Consider the following 26,789-nt stretch of genomic DNA (forward strand, 5'->3'; position numbering starts at 1 on the left):
GTAATGTAACTAGCTACTCCAAGTTCCTACGCCTGGACTCCCTGAAATGATGGACTGCAGCCTGGAATCATGAGCCAAATAAACCTTACTCTCTTAGGTTGTTTTTGCCAAGGCATTTTTTTTTAAATCACAGCAGTGAAAAAGGAAGCTAAAACAGATCATTTGCTCAGGTAAACACAGGTAAATTCTTTGGACACGCCAGCTGGAGAACCACCATGGACTGGCAGTCACAGATGCCAGTGCTAACCAGTTGTTAATGGTCACTGCAGACGGACAAGGTATGGATTTATTTTCCTTGATTCACCAGGAAAATGCTCAGATAGCCATGAAAGCAGGCAATGGCCCAGAATCAGAGGTGCCTCTCTGGTTCCTTCAGGTTAAGTCTTAACCACACATGTATGTCCTCATTTGCCTATGGAAGAAGCCACCACAGCACAGTGTACTGTGTGAAACAGAGGAGCATTAACATCCTCAGAGCATTAGCTGTAAGGTGAGAGAAAGCCTTCACATGCAGAGACGGTCTGACGGATCTCTCTATTCTGTGTCTGAGGTCTTCCCCACAAGAGGCACACTGTCCACCACACCTGGATCTCACCTTTGAAGCCCGGTGGCCAGCTCATCCTCATAGCCTTAAGGATTCATCCCCTTAGGAAGTAGGAGCTGATGAGTGAGGTAAAGCACTCCCAAGCCTGTGCAGCTGCAGGAAGTACATCTATGATAGGTAACCTCTGCAGGGTACCTATCTTACACTGCTAGACTTTTTCTACCTGGAGGGTGTACCGCCACTACAGTGACTGCTCTCAAACCAACAGGAATTACTACACAGCAGCTTAGGCCTTTTATAAGTTTCCTTTTTTAATTCATCGCCTTCAAAGTTGAAATCCATTAGCAAATAGGGTAAAGTAGGCCATATATATAATATAGAGATATTTGCATAGGTGTGTATATGAACATATCTATGTATGTGGATATATGTATATATGTGGGCATATGTTAAAACTTAATAGCAGCTGCTAACTTTTTAAAAATTCAGATATTTCTGGGACTGGAGAGATAGCTCAGAGGCTGGCTCCTCTTCCACAGGTCCTGAGTTCAAGTCCCAGCAACCACATGGTGGCTCATAACCATCTGTAATGAGATCTGGTGCCCTCTTCTAGCATGCAGGCAGAACACTGTATACATAATAAATAAATAAAATCTTTAAAAAATGCAGATATTTCAAGTGAAAATCTGGGTTCATTATTTCTCAGGAAAAATAAAATTGTACCTGAACAGGAGACTTCAGGAAGCTCAATAGTGCCCCTGAACTTGTGGCCTCTGTTACCCTGTTTTGCTTAATGATAGTGTCTGAGTGTCACTTCTTGATCTATAAATGCCAAGAGTGCCCACTGCAGAAATGCTCTGTCCCCACCAGTGAGTGGCTCAATCTAGGGGTGACAGCATCTTCCCGGGCTGAGGCTCACCTGTACTTGTAATCAACAATCCGAACTTCAAATGTGGATACGGTTTTCAGTGCATTTACCAGCTGGAAAAAAAGAAGCACACGTAGAATTATTTTTTTCTGCTTTCCTTGATGAATCCTAAAGTCTTTTAATTAAAATTTGTTTTGTTTGTGTGTGTGTCCTGGTTTATATAGTACCCCGGTGTACAGAGGACAGCTTCACATGTTGTTACTCAGAAATAGTATCTACTTCATTTGCCCTGGAGCCAGCCATACCTGATGTGTGTGTGTGTGTGTGTGTGTGTGTGTGTGTGTGTGCGCGCGCGTGCGTGTATGTGTGTGTGTGTGTGTGTGCGTGCGTGTATGTGCGTGCGTGTGTGTGTGTGCGTGTGTGTGTGTGCGTGTATGTGTGTGTGTGCGTGTGTGTGTGTGCGTGCGTGTATGTGCGTGCGTGTGTGTGTGTGTGCGCGCGTGCGTGCGTGTGTGTGTGTTATACATATCAGTGTGGATTGTGAACCTGTGCGTGAAGGTATGTTATGTATTTGGAGACCCAAGAGCAACAGCAGGTGTCATTCCTTCATGATTCTCCAATTGTATTTCCTGAGACATGCTCTCCCTGAGCCAGAAGCTCGCCAATTCAGACTGCTCAGTCTGTGAGCTTTGGGCATCCCCACCTCCTGGTGCCATGGTGGAGAATTCTACCACTCTTGGCTTTTGTATGTGGGTTCTGGGGATCCAGACTCAGGTCCTCATAGCTGCATAGCAGGTATTTTATCGACTGAGCCAATTTTCTAGTCTCTTTTTTCTTTAATATTGAGACAGGATCTCTCACTGAACGAAGCTCACTGCTTTGGCTCAGCTGGCTGGCAAGTGAGCTCCTGGCATCTGCATGTTGCTGTTAACCCAATATTGGGGTTATAGGCACAAGCAGCCATGCCTGGGTTTTACATCAGTGCTGGCAATTTAAACGTAGGTCCTCTTGCTTTCACAAAAAGCCCTCTAACCCACTGAGCCATCTCTCCAGTCCCTAAGCCCACATCTTATATAATGGGTTCTGAGGGTCAATCTAAGGTTTTCAGGCTTGTGTGGCAAGCACTTACCCACTGAGCTCAACTCTCAAAGTTTATTAATTTTTTGCAGGTAAAAATTTGTATACCATTAGACATCACTTATGTCTATTACTTTAGAGCTCATTTGAATTCAAATGTTGATCCTATCTCTTGACTTCATTACTCTATTTCCCCATAATTTCAGAGCAGCTGGGTCCTTCAAGGCCGAGAGGACACAAGGCTCCAGACACCAGGCTGAGATGGCTCTTTCCAACGGCTCATTCCAAACAAACCATAAGGAGTTTGGCCCTCATCCTCTGGAAATACCGAAGTATCGGCAGAAAACAAAATGCTATTTCTATATAATTCTAAAATCACTTTTGGCTATTATTCTGGCAGACAGAAAGCTACAGAGTATGAGTAATGTGCCTATTAAAGCAGCGTCACGGTTCTGCATGTCCCTCACCGAACTGGAACCTGACACTGATGGTTTGCATCTCTACCAGGTGGTCCTACACAACAGCAACATCAAAGGTTACAGAAAGCATTGATCTGGGCAGGGAGTAGAAGCGGTGGTGAGAGGTTGCCCACGATGAAGAAGGCTCTTGGTTCTATCCCTGTTACAGAAGCAGGATGGGGGGAGTGGGGGGAGTGCAGGGGTGGGATTGGGGGAGAGGATGGAGGGAACCAAATCCTGCTCCTCTCACCACACAATCTCTGTTCTTAAGCGATGCACATGAATTGTTGAATGCAATCTAATTAGTCACTCCATTGTATACCCATGTATGCACAACACACGTGCAGTCACAAGATGGAGGCTTCCCTCTACAAACAGCCACCTTTCCCCCAGGAGAGAATTAATTAGGTGGCATGAGATTCAGTCATTTAATGAGGTGGACTCACATCAAAGGAACTCCGTGTGTCTGAGAGTCCTGGAGTGCGTTCTCTCTCTAATTCCCAACCACGCTTGATTATCTCAACAAACGTTGTACTGCGGCAAGTTTGTGGTCACCATCATTTAACCAGACCACCTGGGAGCCAGGCTGTACTCTTAGCACTCATGAGGCTGAGGCAGTAGGATTGTGAGTTCAAGACCAGCCTACATTGTGGGTCAAAGTCAGCCTGGGCTACACATGCCTGAGTCTTATTATCTGTTTACTAATCAGTGTAGTCAAAGTACTGCTGCCCTTGTCATACATACACTTTGGAACCCATAACCATAACCTGTCTTGGAGGAAGAGCAGCATGCTGGGCACTCTTGGGCATGCCATTGGGAGCTGAATTAGTAATCTCACCTCCAAACAATCGTGCAGTTTGCCCATAGAGTCTGAAAGTGTTAGGGCCAGCACCACAGCAGGTGCTGGCAACTGTGCCTTTCCTTGAACTTACTTCCCCCTGGCTTGATGCTATTCCCTGACCTGCCCTTTCCTGATGGTCTGGGTCCAACCTCCTCTTGCATCTATCTGCTGTGACAGTGGAACAACAGTCTTAGGCCCAGGCTTCCTTGATTATCTGCCCAGAATGAGGCAGAATGCAATCTATGGTCTTGCTCTGATGAAATAAATGAATTGGATGCCCAGGAGCAGTTTCCAAGACATTCAGCCATCCAAATGGATGGAATCTCTTCCAATTGTATGTGTTGCCGGATGCTACAGAAACACCAAGTGACATCAGTCATCTCCGAAAAGGCATGCTTGCATGTTGTTACTAGTTTGCCTGGAGGGAGAATGTTCAGTCTCCTGCTGCAGTCCAGGCAGGACTCACGGTTTGTTTGGCTTTGGTTTTGCCTGTATTTTACATAGAGCTGGTGCGGGTGTACATTTACAATAAAGCAGATCTGGATGGGGTGGGAGTTTGGAGAAGAGAAAGACAGTACTTACAATAAGCATAGGTATCTCTGGAAACCAACAGTTTCAAATAAAAACTGTTAATGCAATATGAAAAAGCACAGTACATTAGCCATGGGAGGCAGAGTCATTGTGTTAAAAGTTTACACCAAAGCACTAACCTCGTTTTGGTTCAGTATTTTCCGGTATTCTGTACTGCGTGCAAGAATGGTAACTCGAACTTTCCCATCCTATGATGAAAATGAAAAGTTGGAATAATATGGGATGTGTTCAGACAAAATAAAATGAACCCTAAATCTCAAATGCAATTTCCCAGAGAGGTAAAACTCACTGAGGACATACTTAGAGAATGGTGAAGATTCGGCTGACTCCTTAACCATTATCTCAGAAATGTTACTCAACTATACAAATGAACAAAATCCATCACTTAGTGCAGCGTAGAGGTAAATGGGAGGCATTATGTTAGCATAAGCCAGGTACAGAAAACAAATACTGCATGCTCTCCCTCAGATGCAGATGCTAAAAGAGCTGACCTCATAGATGTATACAATAGATGTATACATAGATGTATACAATAGATGTATACATAGATGTATACAATAGATGTACACATAGATGTATACAACAGATGTATACATAGATGTATACAATAGATGTATACATAGATGTATACAATAGATGAATACATAGATGTATACAATAGGATAGTGGAGAACACCAGAGAGGTAGAGAATAGACTAGAGTGCTGGAGACTGGGAAGGATGGGGGAAAGGAAACAGACAGGGTAGTTACTAGAGACACATTACAGACACTGGGGGATTAAGGTCTGCTGTCAATGTCACCGTAGAGTTACAGGGCTTAACAATAATGTATTGTCTATTTCCAAAAAGCTAGGAGAAAAGACTTGGAATGCTGCCACAACAAAGACATGATTGATGCTTGAGGTAACACAAATGCTTTGATAATTACACTATGTCAAAATATAACACTGCACCCTAGAAATGTGCACAAGTATATGTCAATTAGGAATACACATCAGTGTACTCACTTATGCCATGGAAGACAAAAACCTGCTCATTACACTATTACTTAGGCTGTTGGTCAGTAGGGTAGATTGTTTTCAGCAGGGATTATAGGAGTTAAATAGGAGAAGGTAGCTAGATATGGGAAAAGAAATAGGCAAAGACTAGGCGTATAAAGCATATTCGTTCAGTACACTTTAGCTTATCTTCAGTGGCTGCTGACTCCGGAATTCAGAGGACTCCAGATCAGGCAACATTATCATAACAAACACTGCCTCCTGGCTGTGTGTTTCTCCCCAAAGGCAGCATTGATTAGAGATGAATAAGCAAGCCTACTCAGAATCCATAACATATCCATTACCTTGGGTCCCTCTTGAGTGATGTTCAGCCTATGCAGCACATGCTGGGAGAAGGCCCTGAATAACCCAGTATTCTGACAGCCAGAGATCTAAAACAAAAGCACCAGGTCATGTTACTCCTGCACTGGGATCTCAGACGATCTCTAAAAACATAGGAAGGTCATCTCAGATGCTTACCAGCGGAGTGTTATAGAACAGCCCGTACCGCATGCGGGGCAGCAACGAAAACACAGCTTCTTTAAAGCACACCTAGGAAGAAAGACAGTTTAGAAGACATCACAGACAGTGCGCAACCTTCACAGGACAGCACAGACAGTGTGCAACCTTCACAGGACAGCACAGACAGTGTGCAACCTTCACAGGACAGTACAGACAGTGTGTAAACTTCACAGGACAGCACAGACAGTGTGCACTCTTCACAGGACAGCACAGACAGTGTGCACTCTTCACAGGACAGCACAGACAGTGTGCCACCTTCACAGGACAGCAGACAGTGTGCCACCTTCACAGGATAGCACAGACAGTGTGCCACCTTCACAGGACAGCACAGACAGTGTGCGCTCTTCACAGGACACCACAGACAGTGTGCACTCTTCACAGGACAGCAGACAGTGTGCAACATTCACAGGACAGCACAGACAGTGTGCAACCTTCACAGGACAGCAGACAGTGTGCAACCTTCACAGGACAGCACAGACAGTGTGCACTTTTCACGCCAAAACAACAGTCCTCATTTTAGAAAATAAATTTTAACACTTCTCCATCTTATACCAAAATAGTCTAACTAGCAAACTATGTCAAAGAAAATAAAATTCATATTTTTGGGAAGAGTATAGGAAGAAGGTTTGAAGGTTTATTTCCAAGAATTCTAGCTACAATTAAAAAAAAAAGAAGTCAGAAATCAATGGTAACAGCCAAGAGAAATTCAAATTAAATATTTATTATATGAGTCACTTGCACCTGACAATTACTTAAAGACATTTCAATAGGTTTCCAGTACCTTTTTGGAATCGTAGTTTTTCAAATGTATGACGTCATAATCAGTAAATGCTTTCCAGGTATCGGAGAACAGGTCACCATATCCATAAGAGCTCTGAAGGCAGAAACAACAAGTTACTGTCACAAGAGAATGCTTAAGAGGACACACACATATGACACCATTTGTACACACAATAATATGTTCACTGAGCAAAGTCCATCATAGTAAGTCGATTATGTTTGGAAAGAAATGCAAATCAAGAAAACTTAAACACTAAATGAAAATTCTCCCCATTGAATAATGAATAATGTGACAATATTCCATTCACATTAATAATGCCACTAGTAACATCACATAATACAACACATAACACTAACAATATCTGGGATTCTCACCATGTCCCAGGCACTATACATGGTCTAGATTATTAATTCAGCAAACACCCCTGCAACTCTAATGGGCAAGTTGATGTCCTTTGCCTAATTTTATTCATGAAGAAACTGTACAGAAATTCAAATAGTTCGTCTAAATTGTAGAGTTAGTGAGTTACAGGGCTGTGGTCAAACTCAGTCTGTGGTCAGACTTCATGCTCATAAATGTTTTCCCTGGGTGTTTCTCCAGCAACATTCCAGTAAAGACCCTTAAGACCATCTACAATCAAACTGTCCTGTTGTTGCTCCATAAATAAAGACCAACTCAAAGAGGTAAACTTACAGTTTCTTGAGATAAAATACTCTAGATAAAATAAGGTACATCTGAAAGGAATTTTAACAATAAAATAGAGTGACTCTGCCTGGCCCCTTCCCAGGAAATTTGTGAATTATTTGAGAATAACCACATGCAGAAACAAATTCAAATTACCCAGCAGAGTGGAGGGAGGAGTGACTTCCCACCTCACATTGAAGAATATTTGAGTTTTCCCTCAAGGGAAAAAAACAAGAAGAAAAAGAAAATCCTCCAGTGTAGGCCTCAAATTTGAGCATGCCCAGCGTCACACACATACAAACACAACTTTCAGGACTCTGCCCACAGAAGTAATGAGGATGAGAGTTTGAAGAGAAGGACACAGTGAGCCCTCTAGACCTGACAGTTCATTCACACTGATAGAAATTATTCAGAAAATAACTGTGTCTTTGTGGAATATATACAGACCTTTCCTCTGCACTACTATAATATAATGATTGTTTGCATGTACTGGGGTATGTAACCTAGAGGTAGTTTCAGAGCATCCAGCAGGATATGCATGGTCACATGCAATTCTATACTACTTAACACAGAGGACTTGAGCATCCAAAGATTTGGGTGTCCAGAGTGGACCTTGTCAGTAATCCCCCATAGATACAGGGAGAATATTGCATATGGCAGAGGTGTTTATAGCATCCAATAGATAGCTCAGAATCAGAAACAAATGAAGTATGGGGTGAAGAGAGATAAACACATGCAGGAAATCAGTCAAGTGGAAAAATGCTGCCACCACTCAAAAAGGACATGGAAAGATGCCCTTGTAACCTCAGACCGTATTTTAAATAATGATATAAATAAGTCTTTATATAAATGATATGCATATAAGATCTTGATGCAAGTCCTGATAAATTTTTGCTTAAGGATGTATTTACATTTATTCAGATAAAAAGTCCAAACTTATACATAAGCTAACTGTTTCAGCCTTAAGGGGACAATGAAATGACTTTAAAAGACAAGAAAACCTCACATGCCTCCACATTGCTTGACCTCATGATAATGAGTTGTTATTTCTATAAATAAAAAGTGAGAGCAAAGATCTTCCAAATCCTCAACACCAGAAAAGAAGTGGCCTTCTATGATTTAGGTGCTGAGTACCTCAAGGGGACAGTCACAGCACTGAGCTCTGTGAAATAACATCTTAACGTCCTCCCTTTGGCAGTAAGTGTGACAGTATCAGTGTTGTTAACTTAAGGCACTGGTTCTCAACCTTCCTAATGCTGAGACCCTTTAACTTAGTTCCTCATGTTGTGGTGACCTCCAACCATAACATTATTTTTGTTGCTTCTTCATAACTGTAATTTTTCTGTTATGAATCATAATGTAAATATATGTGTTTTCCGATGGTCTTAGGTGACCCTGTGAAAGGGTCATTTGACCTTCACAGGGGTCATGAACCATAGATTGAGAACCACTGACTTAAGGCTTTGCTAAAAAAAAAAAAAACTCAACTGTGAACAATACAGTCACATAGTACAGTCCTAGGCAACCTAAAGGCTTTTATGCACTGGATTCTGGAGCAACTGGGCAAAACTACTCATATGAAGAACTTGACTAGGAAGTTAGGCATTCTTTGACCAAGAGGGGAGTGTGAAATATTCCTTTACACTGTGCAAATATATGTCACTGTGATTGGTTTAATAAAGAAGCTGACTGGCTAATAGCTGGACAGATAAAGGTTAGGTGGGACTTGCAGACAAAAAGAAAGTGCAAAGAAGAAGATGAAAGAGACATCTCAGGAGTCTCGAGGAGATGCAGAGGAAGCAGGAGATGAACTTGCCGTATCGAGAAAAGGTACCGAGCCATGTGGCATAGCATAGGTAGGAAATATTGGTTAATTTAAAATGTGAGCATTAGCTAGCAACAAGCCTGAGCTATTAGCTGAGCATTTATAATTAATGATAAGTCTCTGCCCAGTTACTGGGGAACTGTCTGGTGAGACAGAAAAGTCCTCCTAGAGGGGAGATTTATAAGGGAAAAGTTAGAGGACCAGCAAAGGACAGGGTAACATGGGGATGCCAACCACACTGCTCACCTACAAACATGCCACTTATCTGTACAGAATGACAGTCATGCTGCCTGAAAACCATGTGTCTTGTTGGCAGGGATCTTCATGGTGACCATGCAAACACACAACACGCAGGATGTTTAGAAGCTAGCTCACTTTAAGTCGGACCACTTAAGGAAGATGGAAACAGACATGCAAGATGGTATGAAAAAGCTTCTAGAATGTGTGTGAAAAGTTTCTCTTTACCTCACAAGTTCTTCAGAGGACTATACAGAAAGTGTCCCCTTGGCCCAGCTAGAATCCTTGGCTCCACCCTTCACTAGGTTACCTTAGAACACTCACCCATGTGTAAAATACACGGATTAAAAATCCTGATCCAAATTCCCCACTGTGAGGATGTGATTTTTTTTTAAGGAATTTCTTTTTAAAGTCTTGCAGAATTGCTGAGAGATGCTTTATGAGAGCTGTGGCCCACTTAAGCAAAAGGAAGAAAAGAGGACACTGTCCCCTTTGCTCACAGAAACACTGCCAAGAAAATGAAACTGAAGTGACCATAAAATGGACTCAAGGCGGAAATGGAAGCAAGTGTGTGTAGCAAGAGATAAAGAAAGCAGAAGCATGCCAAGAATGTAGAGCCAGTGTCCCAAGGACTTTGGGTCACCCCAGAGTTCCGAGACACGGCTACGGCGACCCCTATCCTGTAGGCTTACTGCTATGAAGTAGGGTCAGCGAATGCTTTCTCCTCGTCTGCAGAACTATTTATGAATTAGTCCGTGTGTTCTGCTTTCTGAAAATGCTGGCGGTGCATGTGCATGCCAGCTGTTTCCAGACGTCAGTGCTTCCGGTTTAGATACATATGTAAGAGTCACCCTAGATAGTGAACTAAAAAACAGGCCACTTAGCATCAAGCTGACTGTGGCAGGAAAGCTGCTATTAAGCAAAAGATAGGGCTGGGGTGTAGCCCAGTGGTGGAGCGCATGCTTTTGCTGAGCATGAATGAGGCTCTGGGTTCTGGCCCCAGAGCTGGGGGGGGGGGGTAACAGTCCAAAGGGCAAAGAAAATAGAAAAAGGACTACTGCCTTGAGTCACAGAGGCTTCATGTCTCAGAGGAGCACTGAGGCAGACACTGGAACTCTGTGTTTGGGAACCCCATCTATGCCAAAGGGAAGGAAATTTCACTACTCCATTTTGAAATTCAAGGTGCTCAGGATCACACTTATCCCCAGGACAGGACGTGGCTCAATTGGTAGAGTGTCTGCTTAGCATGCAGCAAGCCCCGAGTTCAATCCCAGCACCATATTTGTAACCTGAGCAATCTGCAAGAGCAGAAAAGGGTCACCCTCAGCTGCATAGTCAACTCAAGGTTAACCCGAGCTACATGAGACCCTGCCTTAAATAAAATCAACATCCAACAGAACAGTAACATCAGCAAAGGACTGAACATCCTTACGTGCCTGCAAGTGTGCCCAAGCATAGGTCAGGGGCCCACAGAAACACGTCTGAGCACATCTACACATGTGTCAGTCCATGGCATGTATGCAAACATGCGTCTTAGAAACGTCTGTCTCGCAAGGTCACAGGCACACCGTGGAAGAGCAAGTCAGAGCTGGTACAACAGGAGAGGGCGGGCCCTTACTTACGGTGTCCCACATCACGACGTACACGTCTGTACTGAAAGAGTTGTTCACATGCTGAGTGATGTAGAGGTTGAGGAAATCACAAAAGTGATGGTACATGTTAACACCTGGTGTTGGGAAAGAGGAGCCATGTTAAACAAGTGCAGAGCACACAACCCAGAGACTTTTTTATTCTGTTCTATCTGCTTACAGTTCTGTTTTTTTTATTTTTAGTTAAAATCAATGAAGGAACATGTCTCTCCTAAGTATGGGCTAGACACAGGTACTTGTCAACTTGAAGAAGTGTCAAGCTCAAAATCTTACTTTCAAAATTGATTATTTGGAAATCAGGAATGAATTTTCTCCTACACATCAGGGGATAAGAGAGCATTAAGTTCCGGGGCGGAGGGACCACATAGGATTGTTTAATGCAGCATGAGGGGCCATCCAGCCACAATGACTAATCACTCCTTCTGATTATCCATTTTGTTTGTTTTAAATCATCCAAACTACATCAGTCCACAGAAGCACGGGCAATAATCACAGACACTAACATTGCAGTGGATTTCAATTCGTGTGTGTTTTTCCCTGTTTAATCACTTCTTATATTATTCTCCTTCAAAGTCTTTTTGCATGTGGGTGTTGTACCAGCAAGTATGTCTGCGCAACACACCCATCCCTGGTACCCTTGGAGGCCAGGAGAGGACATTGGATCTCCTGGAACTGGAATCACACAGACCATTGTGAGCTGCCATGTGAGTACTGGGAATCAAGCCCAGATCCTCTGGAAGAGCAGCCAGTGTGCTTTATGGCTAAGCTAACTCTCCAGCCCCTGCTTACACTGCTCTTGGGGTAATACTGAGCAGTTGTTACTCAAAATAGGTGAGTGTCTCTTGTTCTAACTACCAGAGTGTGAAGGCTGGAGTTTAAAAAACTGAGCTGAGTCTGGCTCAGTAGCTCGTAGGCAGCATCCCCAGACAAGTCTCTAAACTAGAGCTTTGTTTCTAGAGATGGGGAATGTGTAAGGAAGTGTGTAGCTTTCTCAGGATGAAGTCAGACAGGATGGCATCTTCAAGTGCCTGGCACACAGTGAGACCTTCATGAAGACGGGCAGGAGCTTAGTAGGTCAGAGTACAGCAGCAGCTGTAGCTATTTTTAATTTCTATGCCAGTCATTAGAAAGACACAAAACAGAGACCACCCAGCCTGATGACCTGAGATCAAACCCTGCCCCCCCCATGTCAGAAACTGAAAGTTGTCTTCTAAACCCAACAAATTCAGTAGTAGCATGCTTGTGCACATGTATACACTCACTCACACTAAATAAATAAATGTAAGAAAGAAATTATGGCCGGAGGCAGAGGCAGGTGGATCTCTGAGTTCAAGGCCAGTCTGGTCAATGGAGCAAGTTACAGGGCAACTAAGACTATACAGAGAAACCCTGCTTCAGCAAACAATGAAAAAGAGGAGGAAAAATAAGAGAAGGAAAGAGAAAAAGGGGGGTGTAGGGAGGAGAGGAGGAAGGAAGGGAGGGAGGGAGGGAGGGAGAGAGGGAGGGAAGGAGGGAGGGAGAAAGGAAAGAAGGGAGAAAGACAAAAAAGAAAAAAGACATATCACACTTTTGATTTAGGTATATGAGACCCAGGAGTCAGCCTGGAAATTGTACAAATATAAGGATGACTTCCTGTGAAGTAACGAATAAAACACACATTTCATGAAAATCAGTGACTCTCAAAGGCAGAAACCATGAAACACCCTGACTTCATTCCCACAGTAACACAGAGTGCCGGGAAGTAAGAGGAGTAGACCCTCCAGTCTGGAAACAGTTACAAGGGCCACCTTCTTCTCCTTAATTACATTTATCTATTTATGTGTGTGTGTGCACACCACAGTGTGTGTGGAGTCATAGGGCAACATGCAGGAGTTAGTTCTCCCTTTTTACTATATGTGTCCCAGGGATCAAACGAAGACTGGCATACTTGGTGGCAAGTGCCTTTACCCATTCAGACATCTTGCCATCCCTGGAAGAAACCATTTTGTGACTCAGAAAAATCTTAGCAAAGAGCCTATTTTTAAATTAACAGGGAAAGCTTGCGTTTGTGAATGTCCCCTTTCCCTACAGCTTACTGTAGCTGTCCCATAACATTTAGGGAGTCCCTAACATTTACTCTGGAATGCATGTCAGTGTCTGGGGTCGTGAGGATTTAAAATGAGGAAGCAAACACAAGCTTGCTTCAAGCTGGAGAAGTGAGGCTGGAGTAAAAGTTCTGTTATGTTCCTTGTCCCAAAGAAAGAGTTAGGAAGCAAAGAAAATCGGATGATGGTGTGAGTTAGAAGGAAAGGCTGAGTAAGAAATATAGGAAAGAAATGGCACGTGTCTATCTTGGCCCATCCATCCCCACGTTACATACTCTACTGCACATGGTCTGCATACATGTTTTATTGCATATGATCTGCATAAATTTCATGCTTCACACACACTCCTTTACAGCAAGATCACTGTATTTCCTTTGCCATTTTTCATTTGCATATTTAAAAAAAGTCAGAACCTTGAACACAGCATTTTAAATTTGCTTTTATTTCAAAAAGCTAAACTTGTCTGCTTTCTGAAACCAACACTTTGTAATATAAGAATTATGACTTCAGATGGCAGAGCACATTAAAACCATGATCAATAAATTATGGTAATTCTCAACTATTCGTGACAGAGGGCTCTCTATATTTCACTGTAGGCCAGGCCACTCATGAATTTTGATAGGACATAGTACAGCAATCTCCATCTCTCATAATGAGAGGGATAATATAACATGTACTATGCCTCTCCTTCCCAGGGCTGCTAATTGCCAGAGTTAAAGTTATGCTTGCAGGCCAAGACCTAGCACTGAAGGCATGATGAGAAAATAAATCTGATTTATTTTTTTCAAGAATATACTGCAGTGCTAACTTCCAAAAGAGTTTTAAGTTCATTTGGTTACAGAAAGTTGACCATGAGAAGGGATGGGCATTTCCCACTCACAGTTTACCCGTGGATGCTGATTTAAGTACACACACACACACACACACACACACACACAATGAAACATAAATGCAATAAAAGTGATAAATGTAATGAAAGAGTTTAGAGAAATCAGACAGGGTAAATTTAATTGCAAAAGGCAAACGCAGGCCACTTTCTTTCATCTTGACTGATGGAATCATTTCACATAAATGTGATGATTTCTTCTAGAATACCAAAGGTGTAAGATAACAGGAAGCTGAAACCAGTTCATCTATGCTAGAATAGGAAGAGCCGGTGTTTACCACACTGCTTTCAACAAATTGACAGAAAACAACTCAAAGCATGTCAACAAATAGACGTGGGCCTGAAGAGACAGCTCAGTGGTTGAAAGCACTGGCCACTCTCGCTGAGGACCTGGGCCAGTTTCTAGCACAGGAATGGTAGATCACAATCATCTGAATCTCTGGTTCCTAGGACCCAGAGACCTCTTCTGGTCTCCACGGGCACTGCATGAATGTGGAGCACAGACACACATGCAGGCAAAATACCCATACACATAAAATAAAACAAACACCTTTTTCTTAAAAAAAAAATAGATTTACCAATCAATATACAAGTAACAAAGTGACTTCTCACCTGCATCTAATTTCATGAAATATGTTGGTTTTTCGACAACGAGGTCACATTTAGCATCTTCTATAGGTCTGAAATTGAGCTGAGTATAGCCTTGTAGTTCAGCAAACCTGGAATTGTGAATTGTGACATAATTTGAAAGTGATTCTTCCAAACGTCCTGTTTTGCAACACTGTAACCTGGACCTGCCCACGAGGCAGATTTTATTTCTAGTATTAAGCAAGTCCTGTGGAACACCTTCCCTAATTTGCTGATATTATAGACTCTAATATCAACTTTAATGTTGAGAAAGGAACAAAAATGCTTTCAAAATTCAGGCTAACTCAGAAGACTTGCAAGACAATTGGGAGGCCACCACAAAATTAAAAAGACTTAACAAGGTGTCCTGTCATTTGGAGGCTTAAATGAAAAAAATGTGTGGGCCATAGAAACCTGCACAGTAGACTTCTTGGATTCTGAGAAAGATCATATTCCAAAACAATCTAGAGACTCAGAAAGACAAAAGACAGGAAAACTTCCCTCAAGATTGGGAAACATCTGTGGAAGCCACGGGTACAGTTTTCATCCAAACAAATGACAAACACCAGCATGTAAAAATGAATGTCTAAAGCTAACTGAAGGTCACCAGCTGCCCCTGTGAGACTGCAGCTCAAGGGAAACATCAAACAGAGCAGCTCAGAACACAATGTGAAAACGTGGTGGTGGTGTAAACACTCCCTTCTTCCCTTCCTCCCTGTCTCCCTCCCTCCCTCCTTCCCTCTCTCCCTCCCTCCCTCCCTCTTTCCTTCCCTTCCTCCCTGTCTCCCTCCCTCCCTCCTTCCCTCTCTCCCTCCCTCTTTCCCTTCTTCCTCTCTTCCTCTCTTCCTCTCTCCCTCCCTCCCCATCCTTCCTTCCTTCCTTTCTTGGTACAAATGAGCTCTCCTTGCATCTATAGAGGGGAGGTTGATGCCAGGGTGTCTTTCTCAATCACTCTCCACCCTACTGTTTTCAGTCAGGGTCTCTCTGGGAACCTGGACCTTGCAAGCTCAACAGGCTGCCCAGACACTGAGCCATCAAGGATACAGATGAGCACCGCTGTGCCTGGACTGTTTTATGTGGATGCTGAGGATTAGCGCTCAGGCTCTCACGCTTCAGCAGTAAGCACTTAACCCACTAAGCTGTTTCTCCAGCCACAAGAGCTCCTCAGTGCTTCTCCTAGCACTGAGGAAACTGAGGCAGGAGGATCACAAATTCCAGGTCATACCGGGTTATTAAAAAACAATGCTATGAAATAACCCTTCTGTACACTGTGAAGATGCATTGCTCTCATTGTTAATAAAAAGCTGATTGGCCGATGGCTGGGCAGAATTTTTCCAGGCAGAGAGAATGCTGGGGAAAAGAAAAGCAGAGTTGGAGGAGACGCCACAAGACACAAAACGAGCAGGATGGGAAGTACATACATGAGGTAAACGATTAATAGCACACAGATTAATAGAAATTGATTAATTTAAGTTATAAGAGATAGCTAAAAGTGAGTCTAAGTTATTGACTGAGCATTTATAATTAATATTAAGTCTCTGTATGGTTATTTGGGAGCTGACTGACGGGACAGAGCTGGTAGGTGATCCCAATGAAAACCTCAGTCTACAAAAAAAAATTTTTTTAAAGAAGACAGAAGGGTTGGAGAGATGGCTCATCAGTTAAGAGCACTGGCTGCTCTTCCAGAGGACCCTGGTTCAGGTCCAAGCACCCACATGGCAACTCACACCTGTCTGTAACTCCAGTTCCAGGGGATCTGACACCTTAACACCAATGCACATAAAATGAATAATTAAATAAAGTATAAAAAAAAGAGAAGAAGAAAGAAAAGAAATGGAAATTAATGCCCCCCCCAATGGTCATAGTTCAATGGCTTACTTTGAACCAACAGAACACAGTAGCATGTCACTGCTGAAGTTAGGTTACACAACACTGCAACTTCCATCTTTAGGAAGACATGCTCTGGAGGAAGCTGGCTGCCATGCTGTGTGTGAGTAGCACTATCAAGAGACCCATAGAGTGAAAACTGAACCCTCAGGTCCACAGTCAGACAGAAACCCAGGCTCTGAGAACAGTCTGGGTGAGCTTGGAAGTAAGTTTCCAAGCCCTAGCTGGGCCTGGCGATAGTCCCACCCAACAGCTTGACTACAGCCTTCTAAGGCCCTGCCGAGCTGCTCCCACTCTGACATCAGAACAGGGTGAAATACTACATGTTATCTGCTTTATTTCAGGGTTATCTGTAGCAGCAATAAATAATAAGCATAACTGTGCCCTAGAGTATATTTTAGAATAATATGTTACCCGGCAATAAACAAAACAATTATACCCTGAGGAACTATAATGTAGAATCAGATGTCAAAATAAAACTAGGAATGAAAACTCCTTGTAGAATAAAAGAAGCATCTATTTGTAACAATCTGCTAATTCCCCATAAAATTTTCACAAAAAAATTACGACTACTATATAAAGGCAGATTAGATTATTATTCCTAATGTTTTGCCCAGCACAAATGACCTAAGAATTAACTTTACATAAGAGTAGCTCATATGATCACAAGGGAAATGCATGAGCATTTGCAGGTGACAGAGGATTCCACATCCTGACGAGGGTAATGGTCACATATCCCTAGACATGGGATATAAATTTTCTAAAGAACACATTTGGAAAAAAATAAGTGTATATGTAAGCACTGGAGAAGCTCATATATGTGTGGTTACTAAGACTGTATCAATGACAATTTCCTGGCTTTGGAAATTGTGCTGTGGTTAAATGAGACATTATCATTCCAGGAAGCTGGAGCAATAATACAATGGGAAACTCCTGCATGGTGTTTAAATGTCCATGAGTCTAAAACAGTCAAAAACTAAAAAGTTTTAAAGCTCAAAATCTCATCAATGATGGTAAAAGTTGGGGCAGCATCTGGCCTCAGAGAGAGGAAGTTGGGAGTGCATAGTGCCTCAAATGCTCTGCTTTCTGACCTGAACAACAGTTAGATGAGTGAGCTCAAGTTTTCTTTAGCCAAGCTCCTGGGGGAGGGGTAGTATGCTTTATAAACTGTGCTTCCCAAAACAGATACAGAAATTGTGAACTAATAATATTTCACGTCAAATAAGTTTTCTTTCATTTACAAACAGCAAATTCTATAGCTACTTTTTAAAATTCTATGAACCAATATTCAGTTCCAATTAAACTGAGGGATTCATCTGCCCCGGTCACTTCTCAGAAGCTCATGCCTGTACAAATTAGGTAACCTTTTCCACGTTAGAGTGCATCTCAAAACCTAAAAGTGCCAAAACAAACACAAATGCTTTCGAGACATACTTTTAGAGAACAAAATCATGTTACCAAGACTGCAGAGGGCTTTTGCGCTGACCTTCAGACATCAGGGCATGACTGTCCAGTTTACAGTGTCCTCCAATTTCACCACTCTGAAGAAAATCTTCCTTGAATCTAGTGAATAAAAAAAAAAGTGTTGAGCTAGAAAAATTTCTCATGACTCAAGTTGCTGGGCTGGACCTAATTTCTTAACAAATTTTTCAACAGACTGGAAAAAAAAGGTTTATTTATTTTTATTTCATGTGCATGCATGTTTTGCCTGCAAACATGTTTGTGCACCACATGCATGTATGGTGCCCATGGAGGCCTGAAGAGGGCATCGTATGCCCTGGAACTAGAGTTACAGGTGGTGAACCACCGCATGGGTGCTGGGAATCAAAACCAGATCTTCTGCAAGAACAGCTAATGCTCTTAACAGCTGAGCCCTCTCTCCAGCCACTGGATTTATTTTATTTTATTTTGAGACAGAGTCTCCTTGTAACCCAGGGTAACCTTAAAATTATTATATAGCCAAAGAGACCATGAACTTCTTGATCCTCCTGCCTCCACCTTCTGAATGCTAGGATTGCAAGCATGTGTCACCATATCTGGTGCATGCAGTGCAAGCACGCCACCAACAGAGCCACATCCCCACACCCCTCTTTGGACTGTAACTTCTAAGCATGTGCTGCATAATTGACTTTATATATACACTACAAGGAACCCAATATACCCATGACCCAAGTTGGCATGTGATCGTCAGATAAAGGGCCTGGGTCACCCATTCCTCACCTATTCCCTAACCCTTCAGCCATTTTACTACAAAACAAACCCAAGACATAGCCCTGCAACTGGGAGTACTCCAGAATGCCTTCAGCTTTAACCATGATCGCACCGCATACGTAAGTACCTGTCATGGTTCCTCTTGACATTTCTTAAGTCCAGGTACAGACCAGTAGCTCTGCAATACTGAAGGTACCGGGAACAAACCAGACTTGAGTCGCTCTGAAATAGGATCGAGATGAGAACGGGATTGGCACTGTGAGGCCTCACTGTGCTGCCCATGCTGACAGCGCTGTGTGTGACCTCACTGCAGAGGGAGATGTCCACTGCTTCTGTGTTTCCACCATCTGGTCAAGGGTACATCTGTATATCTCCATATGTTTATCTTACTATGACAATTTTCCCAAATGCTCTTGTTTATCACTTCCTATGTACCTTATATTATATGTGTATAGGTATATATACATATAGAGATGCGTACATATATTGTGTACATATATATGTACATGTGTATGTGTATATATTAAAACAGAGTCTCACTCTATAGCTCAGGCTAGGCTTAGACTCAGGATGTTCCTCCTACTTCAGCCCCCAGGTCCTGGGAACACAGACAAATATCACCACACGCGGCTTCATTCAAAAAATTTTAATTACATTTGCTTATTTTATGTATGCGTGCACATGCCTCTGTACACACATGGAGGTAAGAGGAAACCTGCAGGAGTCCGCTCTTTCCTTCTGCCATACGGACGCCAGGGACTGAACCCAGGGCGTCAGGCTTGGAAGCAAGTACCTGTACCTGCTGAGCCACTGCTTCAGCCCTCAAGTTTTAAAGCCAAGAACGTGATTCACTTCAGTACCCCCCACCCCCCCAAAAGGAGAATCCCCAAGAACTATTTCTACCCCTAAGTACGGAAAAAAGCCTTTTCTAAGGAGGAGCCAAAGGAAACAAGGAAGCTGCACATATACAAGTCTGCGCAGGCATTTTGCAATTTGAATGAGAGGTACTTCTGCACATCGTCCCGTAAGTGTTGGGAAGGGTAAGCTGTTCTAACTGAATGAAAAGTCAGCAGCCATAGCCTGCCTCTCCTTCAACCAAGCTAGTATGTGCTGAAAGAGAGTAAGCTTCAAGAACTTCTGCTCTTGAATGCTACTTAATTGTTTTCCCTAAAATTTCCAGTGAAAGGGGGGCCTGAAGCTTGCCCTGTTTAGTGTTTATGAATCTACTCGGTAAGAGGTCACAAATGAACTGAATGCTTGCATCCCTGGGAAGTTCATATTGAAACCTAACTCTTGCATGGTGGGATGGCTCAAGGGGGCAAAGGGGCTTGAAGCCAAAGCCTGATGACCTGAGCTGTTTCCTAGACAAAGAAAGAAAGTAAATCACCATGGCAGAAGTAGAGAACCAACTTCTGTAGGATGTCTCCTGACCTTTACATGCCATGAACATTCACACTAAATAAATAAATGAGCAGGGAGGTGGTGGCGCACGCCTTTAATCCCAGCACTCAGGAGGCAGAGGCAGGCGGATCTCTGTGAGCTCGAGACCAGCCTGGTCTATTGAGCCAGTTCCAGGACAGGCTCCAAAACAATACAGAGAAACCCTGTCTCAAAAAACCGAAATAAATAAGTAAATAAATAAATGTGAAGATAAATCAATCAGTCATACTACCATGATGGTAGTAGGTGATGGAGCTCTTTGAGATTATGAGGGGGAGTCCTCACAAATATTTGTACCTGCTCTGATTTCAATATAAAATGTCCCCTCAGACTGGGTGGTTGAACCCCTGGTTGCTGTTTGGAAAAACTGTGGAACCTCTAGAAGATGAAGACTTGCTGGAGGTTCGGGCCACTGGGAACACACCTGGAGACTTGATAGCCCTGTCCACTTCTCCTCTCTGCTTCCTGAGAGCTGATACAATGTGATCAGGTGCCTCTTGCTCCTGTGCCCAGGCCTTCCCAGCTGTGATGGACTGGATCTCCTCACACTATGAGCCAGAATAAACTGACTTGCTTCCTGTCGGTTATCTTGGTTACAGCAACAGAAAGAGTCACTACAGGGTCCTTCTAAAGGAGACCACAGAGAGTGCCCTTCCTCTTTCCATGTCATAGTGACCCAAGGGCAGGCAGCTTTCTGCAGTCTGGAAGAGGGCTGACATGTTGATCTTGGGGCTTCAGTCTCTACTCTTTGTCACAGCATCCCAAAGAGCTAAGGAAAGGGGTCACCAGCAGATAGCACAGTACACACCAAGGCAAAGTGATATCCAAGAAAGCTCTGCACAAGTCACTGTGAGACAACCCTGAAAGTGGAATCGCACCTCCTCCCTTGACTTTCCTGTATACGAGCAGCCAGGCAAATTGAAATACACACAGGACTGAACAAATGCACATCAGTAATGGTGCAGTCATGGTACCTGCCCCCAAACAACTTACAAATAATCTGTAACGATGAGATTTGTCAAGTTTTCTTCTTTGACACATGTTGGGGGGGTTCTAAATCTAAAAATATTTTAATTGCCTCAAAATACAGCTATCTAATACAGACATGAAGAGGAGGGAGGGCCTTCTGGGGGAAACAAAGTGACCTATCTGGGAGCATTGAACACAACTCTGAGCTGGGTGTGGCGGTGCCATCGCCATCCTGTCAGGGATGAAGACATCCATTCTCTTCTTGTGCCTCTCAGAAGACTGAAACAATCGTCCCCAGGAGCTGGAATTTCCTCAGGAATCTCACGTCCGGAGAAGGAAAGGACTGAAACCTGGTGCCAGTCATGGGGAGCAGGGAGTGGTTAGGGGAAAGAGAGGGTGGGAAGAAAGTGGTAAGGGAAGCAGGGGGGAAGAAGGGTAGGAGGAGGGTTAGGGGAGGGGCAGGGGCAGTAACTGTCTCCTAGAAAGACATTTCCCACAGTTTTCACAACTTGTCAGACCATCCCGCAAGAGAGACGGAGGCCAACACAACAATGGGTCAGTGAGGGGAGGACCACACTGTTGCTGGGACTGCTTTGTGACACATTCCTACTGGCCTCTACTAAAACCTCAAGCTCATGTAGTACTCTAGGATGGGCTGTGTGTGTGTGTGTGTGTGTGTGTGTGGTGGAGGGTGTTACTGAGAGAGTCACTTTATTTCCCTTCCCTTCCCAATGTGACCACACAGAATAAATCTCCTGTCCCCTGTCTCTACTCTTCACTAGTCCTGGTCTGCTTTTGTCCTATAGACAATGAGTGGAACGAGTCTAGCTTGTTAGGGCTGTTCAGGGCCCAGGCTTGGACTGAAACAAGTCTACCTCTAGTTTCCACCTGTAAGTCCAGGACCAAGGATGAACCAGAAAGACCGTGGGTCTGGGGCCAGCCTGGGTTATACACAGAAGCTACAGTATTGGACCGTCTTGTTTTTACATTACAAACTAAACAATAAAACACATACCAAACAGTAAAACTAAGCGAGCTTACTCAAGCAGCTGGACACTCACCGTTCTCTCTGGCTGGCAGAGTGTGCGAATCTCCTCCAGCCGCTCTCGGGCATATCCAAAGTCAGCTTGTCTCCAGAACATGTCCTCAGCTGACTCCAAAGTGTCTGTCCTATTTGCAAAGAAAGAGATCGCATGACTTTTTTTCCTGTTTTTATTTAAACTTTATTTTATGTGTATTAGCATTTTTCCTGTATGTATGTATGTATGTATGTATGTATGTATGTATGTATGTATGTGTCCCCATGTACATGCCTGGTGGAACAGAGGTCAGAAGAAGGCATCAGATCCCTTGAAATTGGAGTGAACACCATGTGGGTGCTGGGAACTGAACCCAGGACCTCTTCAAAGAGCAACAAGTGCTCTTAACTGTTAAGTCAATTTCCCACCCTGATCCCCCACCTACTTTCTTTTTTCTGGCTTTGGATTTTCTTTCTATCAGTTGAGAAGTCTATTTATACCTTATTTTTTAAAGTATGCTATCACAGTTTCCCCCAAAATTACCACTAGGTACATAAAGATACCAAACAAGTTATTCACAGACTATTCCTTTATAATAAAAAGGCACAACAGAAATCTATGAAGTAGGGTCGTCTGAAACTGAAGAAAAGAAAGTGCTATTTACCATGTTGTCTTTGTCCAACTAATTATCCATGTGTTTAGAATTACTAATTTTATTTTGCTCCCCTTGAGCATAGATAGCTATTCTTTCAGAATAACAGATGGTTTGAATTCATGACCTGGATAAGGAAACTAACATCTTCAGGAATTACTATGAATCAAAGAGTCTAGCTGGGACTTAGGGCATCAACACGAACTTCAAAGAACACAGACTCGGACAGGAGGAGGGGATTCCAGAAGGAGACTTACCATCCCATGTCGACATAGCTGCAAACAGGGTAGCCAAATCGAAACTCTGGTTTGCAGGATTTCTCATAGCCCCAGCAGTAGTTTAGATGTTCTAGATGTTTCTGGAATATAAAGTGTGTGCCTTTAGAATTGTCTCCCAGCTGGTTAGAGGAATTCCTCCCTATGGTTAGAGGAAACTCTGGACCTTTCTTGACAGAACTTTCACAGTTACATTCTTAGGTGGGCAGGCTCGAGAGTCTCCACAATTGTCCTTGTTCACTCCTGCATGACTGCTCCATAACCAAAGCCCGGACTCTAGTTAGACTGCCAAACACATCCTGAATTAGGGTTTCCTGAGGTTTCCTAAGGGACTGTCTTCTGTCTTTCCCAGAAAGCAAACTGATTCTACAATCAGTCACTAGAAGGAGAAAAAAAACAAAACCCACATGCTTTGGAATTTCTGTTACTAGAAGATTCTGTGAAAAGGATGGCTCATCGACTCCACTCATCCAGCAAGATCAGCAGAAACAGCACAAGGTCAGAGCTCTCTAGGCCTGGAGGCCAGGACTCTTCTGCAAGGCCCAAGAGCCATACTGGTCTGACTCCATATGCTTCCTGTGCCAGCACCATGGGAAAGGAAGTGTCTTACAATGCCTCACTTTGATCTCTAAAGCTCCGGAGACATCTTAATGGGCTTTGCCTGAGCACTTTCCAAGCTCACAGCCTTCCTTGTTTGGAGCCAAGGCTGAGGTGTGACTACTGAAATAAAGTGCTAAGAAGCTTCCTAAGTGCCCAAAGGAGAGGTGTGACATTCTTTACTTTGACAAACCATTCTTCTCTTCCTGAAATATCCTGCGGTTCATTTTCAGAATATGCAGATCGCTTTAGCTGCCTGTTAATTTTCACAGGGGTTTTAATGCTGCATTTCCTTCTTGTGAGTGGGATATGGTTTTAAGCTAATTTTCTTCCCTTAGGAATATTACATGAAATGAAAACAGTGATTGACTCATGGAGGAAGTTAAAACAAAACAAAACAGCTTTTGTTGTGAGTTATGAAACAGAATAACAAGCCAGCCTAAACTGCATCCTTGTATGAGTGAGAATAGGGTATGAACGTGAGAAAACATTTGTATAAAAACGCCATCATGAAGCATGTTGCTTTGTATGTTACCTCAAAAACTAGCCTAAAAATATAAAGATACAGATAAAAAAAACCCTAAAACTAGCATGCTGGACAGGAGAAAAATGAATGAGAAGAAATAGGACCTACCTTATATGGACAATGGGAATCCTCCTTGCAGACAGAGGCAATATGCCTGTTATTGTGCAAGAAGAAGGGAATGTGCTTCTCTGGGAGGCGGAGGCTGGAGTAGTCATACAGGGCTTTGCCTGGCACACTGTCAGCCTCAGAATGAGCCTCATCTTGACCACTCAGAGGGACTTCATGAAGCAATAGTCCAAAGGCAAGCAGCATTAACATAGCAACCCACAAACCTAGAGATACAATTGAAAACATCATGGCTAATAGTGATGGCAGTCACAGATGGTTGTGACTAAGAAAGCCTCTTTAGACAGGCATGGTGGCATACACAGTTAAGCCCAGCACATGAGCAAAGGCAGATGGATCTCTGTGAGTTCAAAGCCAGCCAGGTCTATATCACCTTAAAGGACATGAAGTTTGGAGGATGTTGAAATTTGACATTTATTGTATGCATGTGTGAAATTCACAAAGGATAAATTTAAAATAGTACCTTTTAAAAAAATGCTTAAATCCCTCTTTAAGGGTGGGCATATAGGTCAGTGGCAGAGTGTTTGCCTAGCATTCGAGAGCCTGGGTTTAATCTCCAGTTCCACACAGTAGATAAGTGAAGCACCAAACGGCTAAGCACGATTACTGTATACTTTACTATGTCACCAAATGGTGTTTCTTTGCACACCAAATGTTTGTTGTGCACTTACTATATGCCAAGCACTGTGTTAGGAACAAGGTATACAAGTGTGGGAAATATATCCCAACCCAATTTGACCCATTTCAGAGTTGATTATCCAGAGACCCCCAAAATGCTTACAAAAGAGGAAATTTTCATCTGTGTACATTAGTAAACAGTGAATACAGACATAGGCCTCTCTCTACATCACATCCCCTTGAGTGCCCAGGAAAGAGGACTACAGATGGCTGTAACCTTGCAGCTCCAACCCTCCTAGCCTGAACCACCTCCCATGCCACAGAAGCCTAGGCACCTGTATTCCATCATTAAGGCTGTTGGCAAGGTTCAGCCACCCTGTGCCTCTCCGGGCGTCACATTTATTAGGCACACAGTAATGTTTGTGGGTCCGTTCCCCCCCCCAACAACTGTGTATTGTCAGTTTCCTCTCACAAGCTAACCATCATCAGATTTCAGAAGGGAAGAATTCATTTAAAAATCTCCCTATATGGATCTGAACAAAGTATCACCAATGATTGTGGGAAATGACAAAGGTCAAGAATTTACTGGATTTCTGCCCACCTACCCAGGGAAAGGGACATCTCTGGAGTCTGTTTTTCCTATATGTCCCTGACAGATTCACACCATTCTGCCCCTTTTACTGGCAGCAAGGCTTCCTTTTCCTAAGTGTCTCTTTTACAAGATACCTGAGCACACCCTGGGCGTTCCACAGCAAAGTGGAACCTTTACAAGGATATAAGAACAACACAACTTTAAAATTAGCCTTCACTGACCATTACACACCAGCTGCTCTGTTCAGGTTCCAGGGCTCTGGGGTCGTAAAGTTAGAGCAGTATTGATCCTGGGAACAAGTCCTTTGCCAGCTTGAGCAGTAACTAAAGGGGTCTCTTACTTTGAGAGGCCTGAAGAGTATGTTGCTATCCCTTGTAAATCCAAATTAGGATTTTTAGTCGGAACTCCGATTTAACAGCGAATTACTAGAAATTTCATAAAATCTATAAATGCATATTGATAGAAACAACAATTACTTAATAATGAAAATACTTAACTCTTTAATCCTTGGAATCACCCAGAAGCTGTTGATGTTTTGGATAGCTTGAAACCTGAAAGAAATGAAGCTCATTACCTTAAAAGCAAGCCACAAGACACCTTATTCAACTGCTATTTTAATGTAAAGGGACAACTAAGAGCGAAAATAATTTAACCAGAAAACCGGTAGCCAGAGGCTCTGGCTCAGGATGCACAATCTTCCTTATTGACCGAATCCCAAATCTCTCAAAAAAGTCCCCGGAAGGGGCCCTGGGGCCCTGGACACAGTAACTCACGGAGCAGACAGAGGCTAGTGGTGAGCAGGATGAAGGTAGCCCATCCCACACCGACATCACTCAGTAAAGAACAACTGGATAATTAGCAGAGAAAACATTCCCAGGACCAGTCTGTTCCCGGTTCTCACTGCAGTAATCCTGCTCTCTGATTCCCAGGGCCACCTGGGCCAGTGCCAACCTCAGGATCACAGCAGGCTATCCAGTCCTTGGACTCACCCTTTGCTCATAACGCCACGGCTATGACTAAGTCCTGAATTTCGGTTATCCAAATCCACTGCCCAGCAATGAGTTCTACCGGTTAACTAAACTCAGTCTTTCGTGGAGAAAAGTAACCCTTGGCCATGGGGAAAATCTAAAGATCAGACAGTTGGCTTTCGCAAGGGAGGACACGTAC

At 43.2% G+C, this 26,789-nt stretch overlaps 1 protein-coding gene across 1 annotated transcript in view; it reads right to left on the minus strand.

Annotated features, from left to right (window-relative positions):
* Nucleotides 1-26,789, minus strand: part of Eogt (EGF domain specific O-linked N-acetylglucosamine transferase) — a 33,715-nt gene that overhangs the window by 6,707 nt on the left and 219 nt on the right. Inside the window, exons 2-14 of the mRNA XM_005071188.4 lie at nucleotides 26,120-26,173; nucleotides 24,395-24,618; nucleotides 23,146-23,246; nucleotides 22,279-22,387; nucleotides 18,936-19,030; nucleotides 18,056-18,160; nucleotides 14,696-14,802; nucleotides 11,087-11,190; nucleotides 6,719-6,811; nucleotides 5,896-5,967; nucleotides 5,721-5,807; nucleotides 4,499-4,567; nucleotides 1,464-1,525 (exon numbers count right to left, since the gene is read on the minus strand). Coding sequence (XP_005071245.1) covers nucleotides 1,464-1,525; nucleotides 4,499-4,567; nucleotides 5,721-5,807; nucleotides 5,896-5,967; nucleotides 6,719-6,811; nucleotides 11,087-11,190; nucleotides 14,696-14,802; nucleotides 18,056-18,160; nucleotides 18,936-19,030; nucleotides 22,279-22,387; nucleotides 23,146-23,246; nucleotides 24,395-24,604 — 1,214 coding nt within the window. The 5' untranslated portion in view covers nucleotides 24,605-24,618; nucleotides 26,120-26,173. The remainder of the gene's footprint in view (nucleotides 1-1,463; nucleotides 1,526-4,498; nucleotides 4,568-5,720; nucleotides 5,808-5,895; nucleotides 5,968-6,718; nucleotides 6,812-11,086; nucleotides 11,191-14,695; nucleotides 14,803-18,055; nucleotides 18,161-18,935; nucleotides 19,031-22,278; nucleotides 22,388-23,145; nucleotides 23,247-24,394; nucleotides 24,619-26,119; nucleotides 26,174-26,789) is intronic.

This window comes from Mesocricetus auratus, unplaced genomic scaffold (genome assembly GCF_017639785.1).
Source record: "Mesocricetus auratus isolate SY011 unplaced genomic scaffold, BCM_Maur_2.0 Super-Scaffold_100676, whole genome shotgun sequence".
In the NCBI taxonomy this organism is placed as follows: domain Eukaryota; kingdom Metazoa; phylum Chordata; class Mammalia; order Rodentia; family Cricetidae; genus Mesocricetus; species Mesocricetus auratus.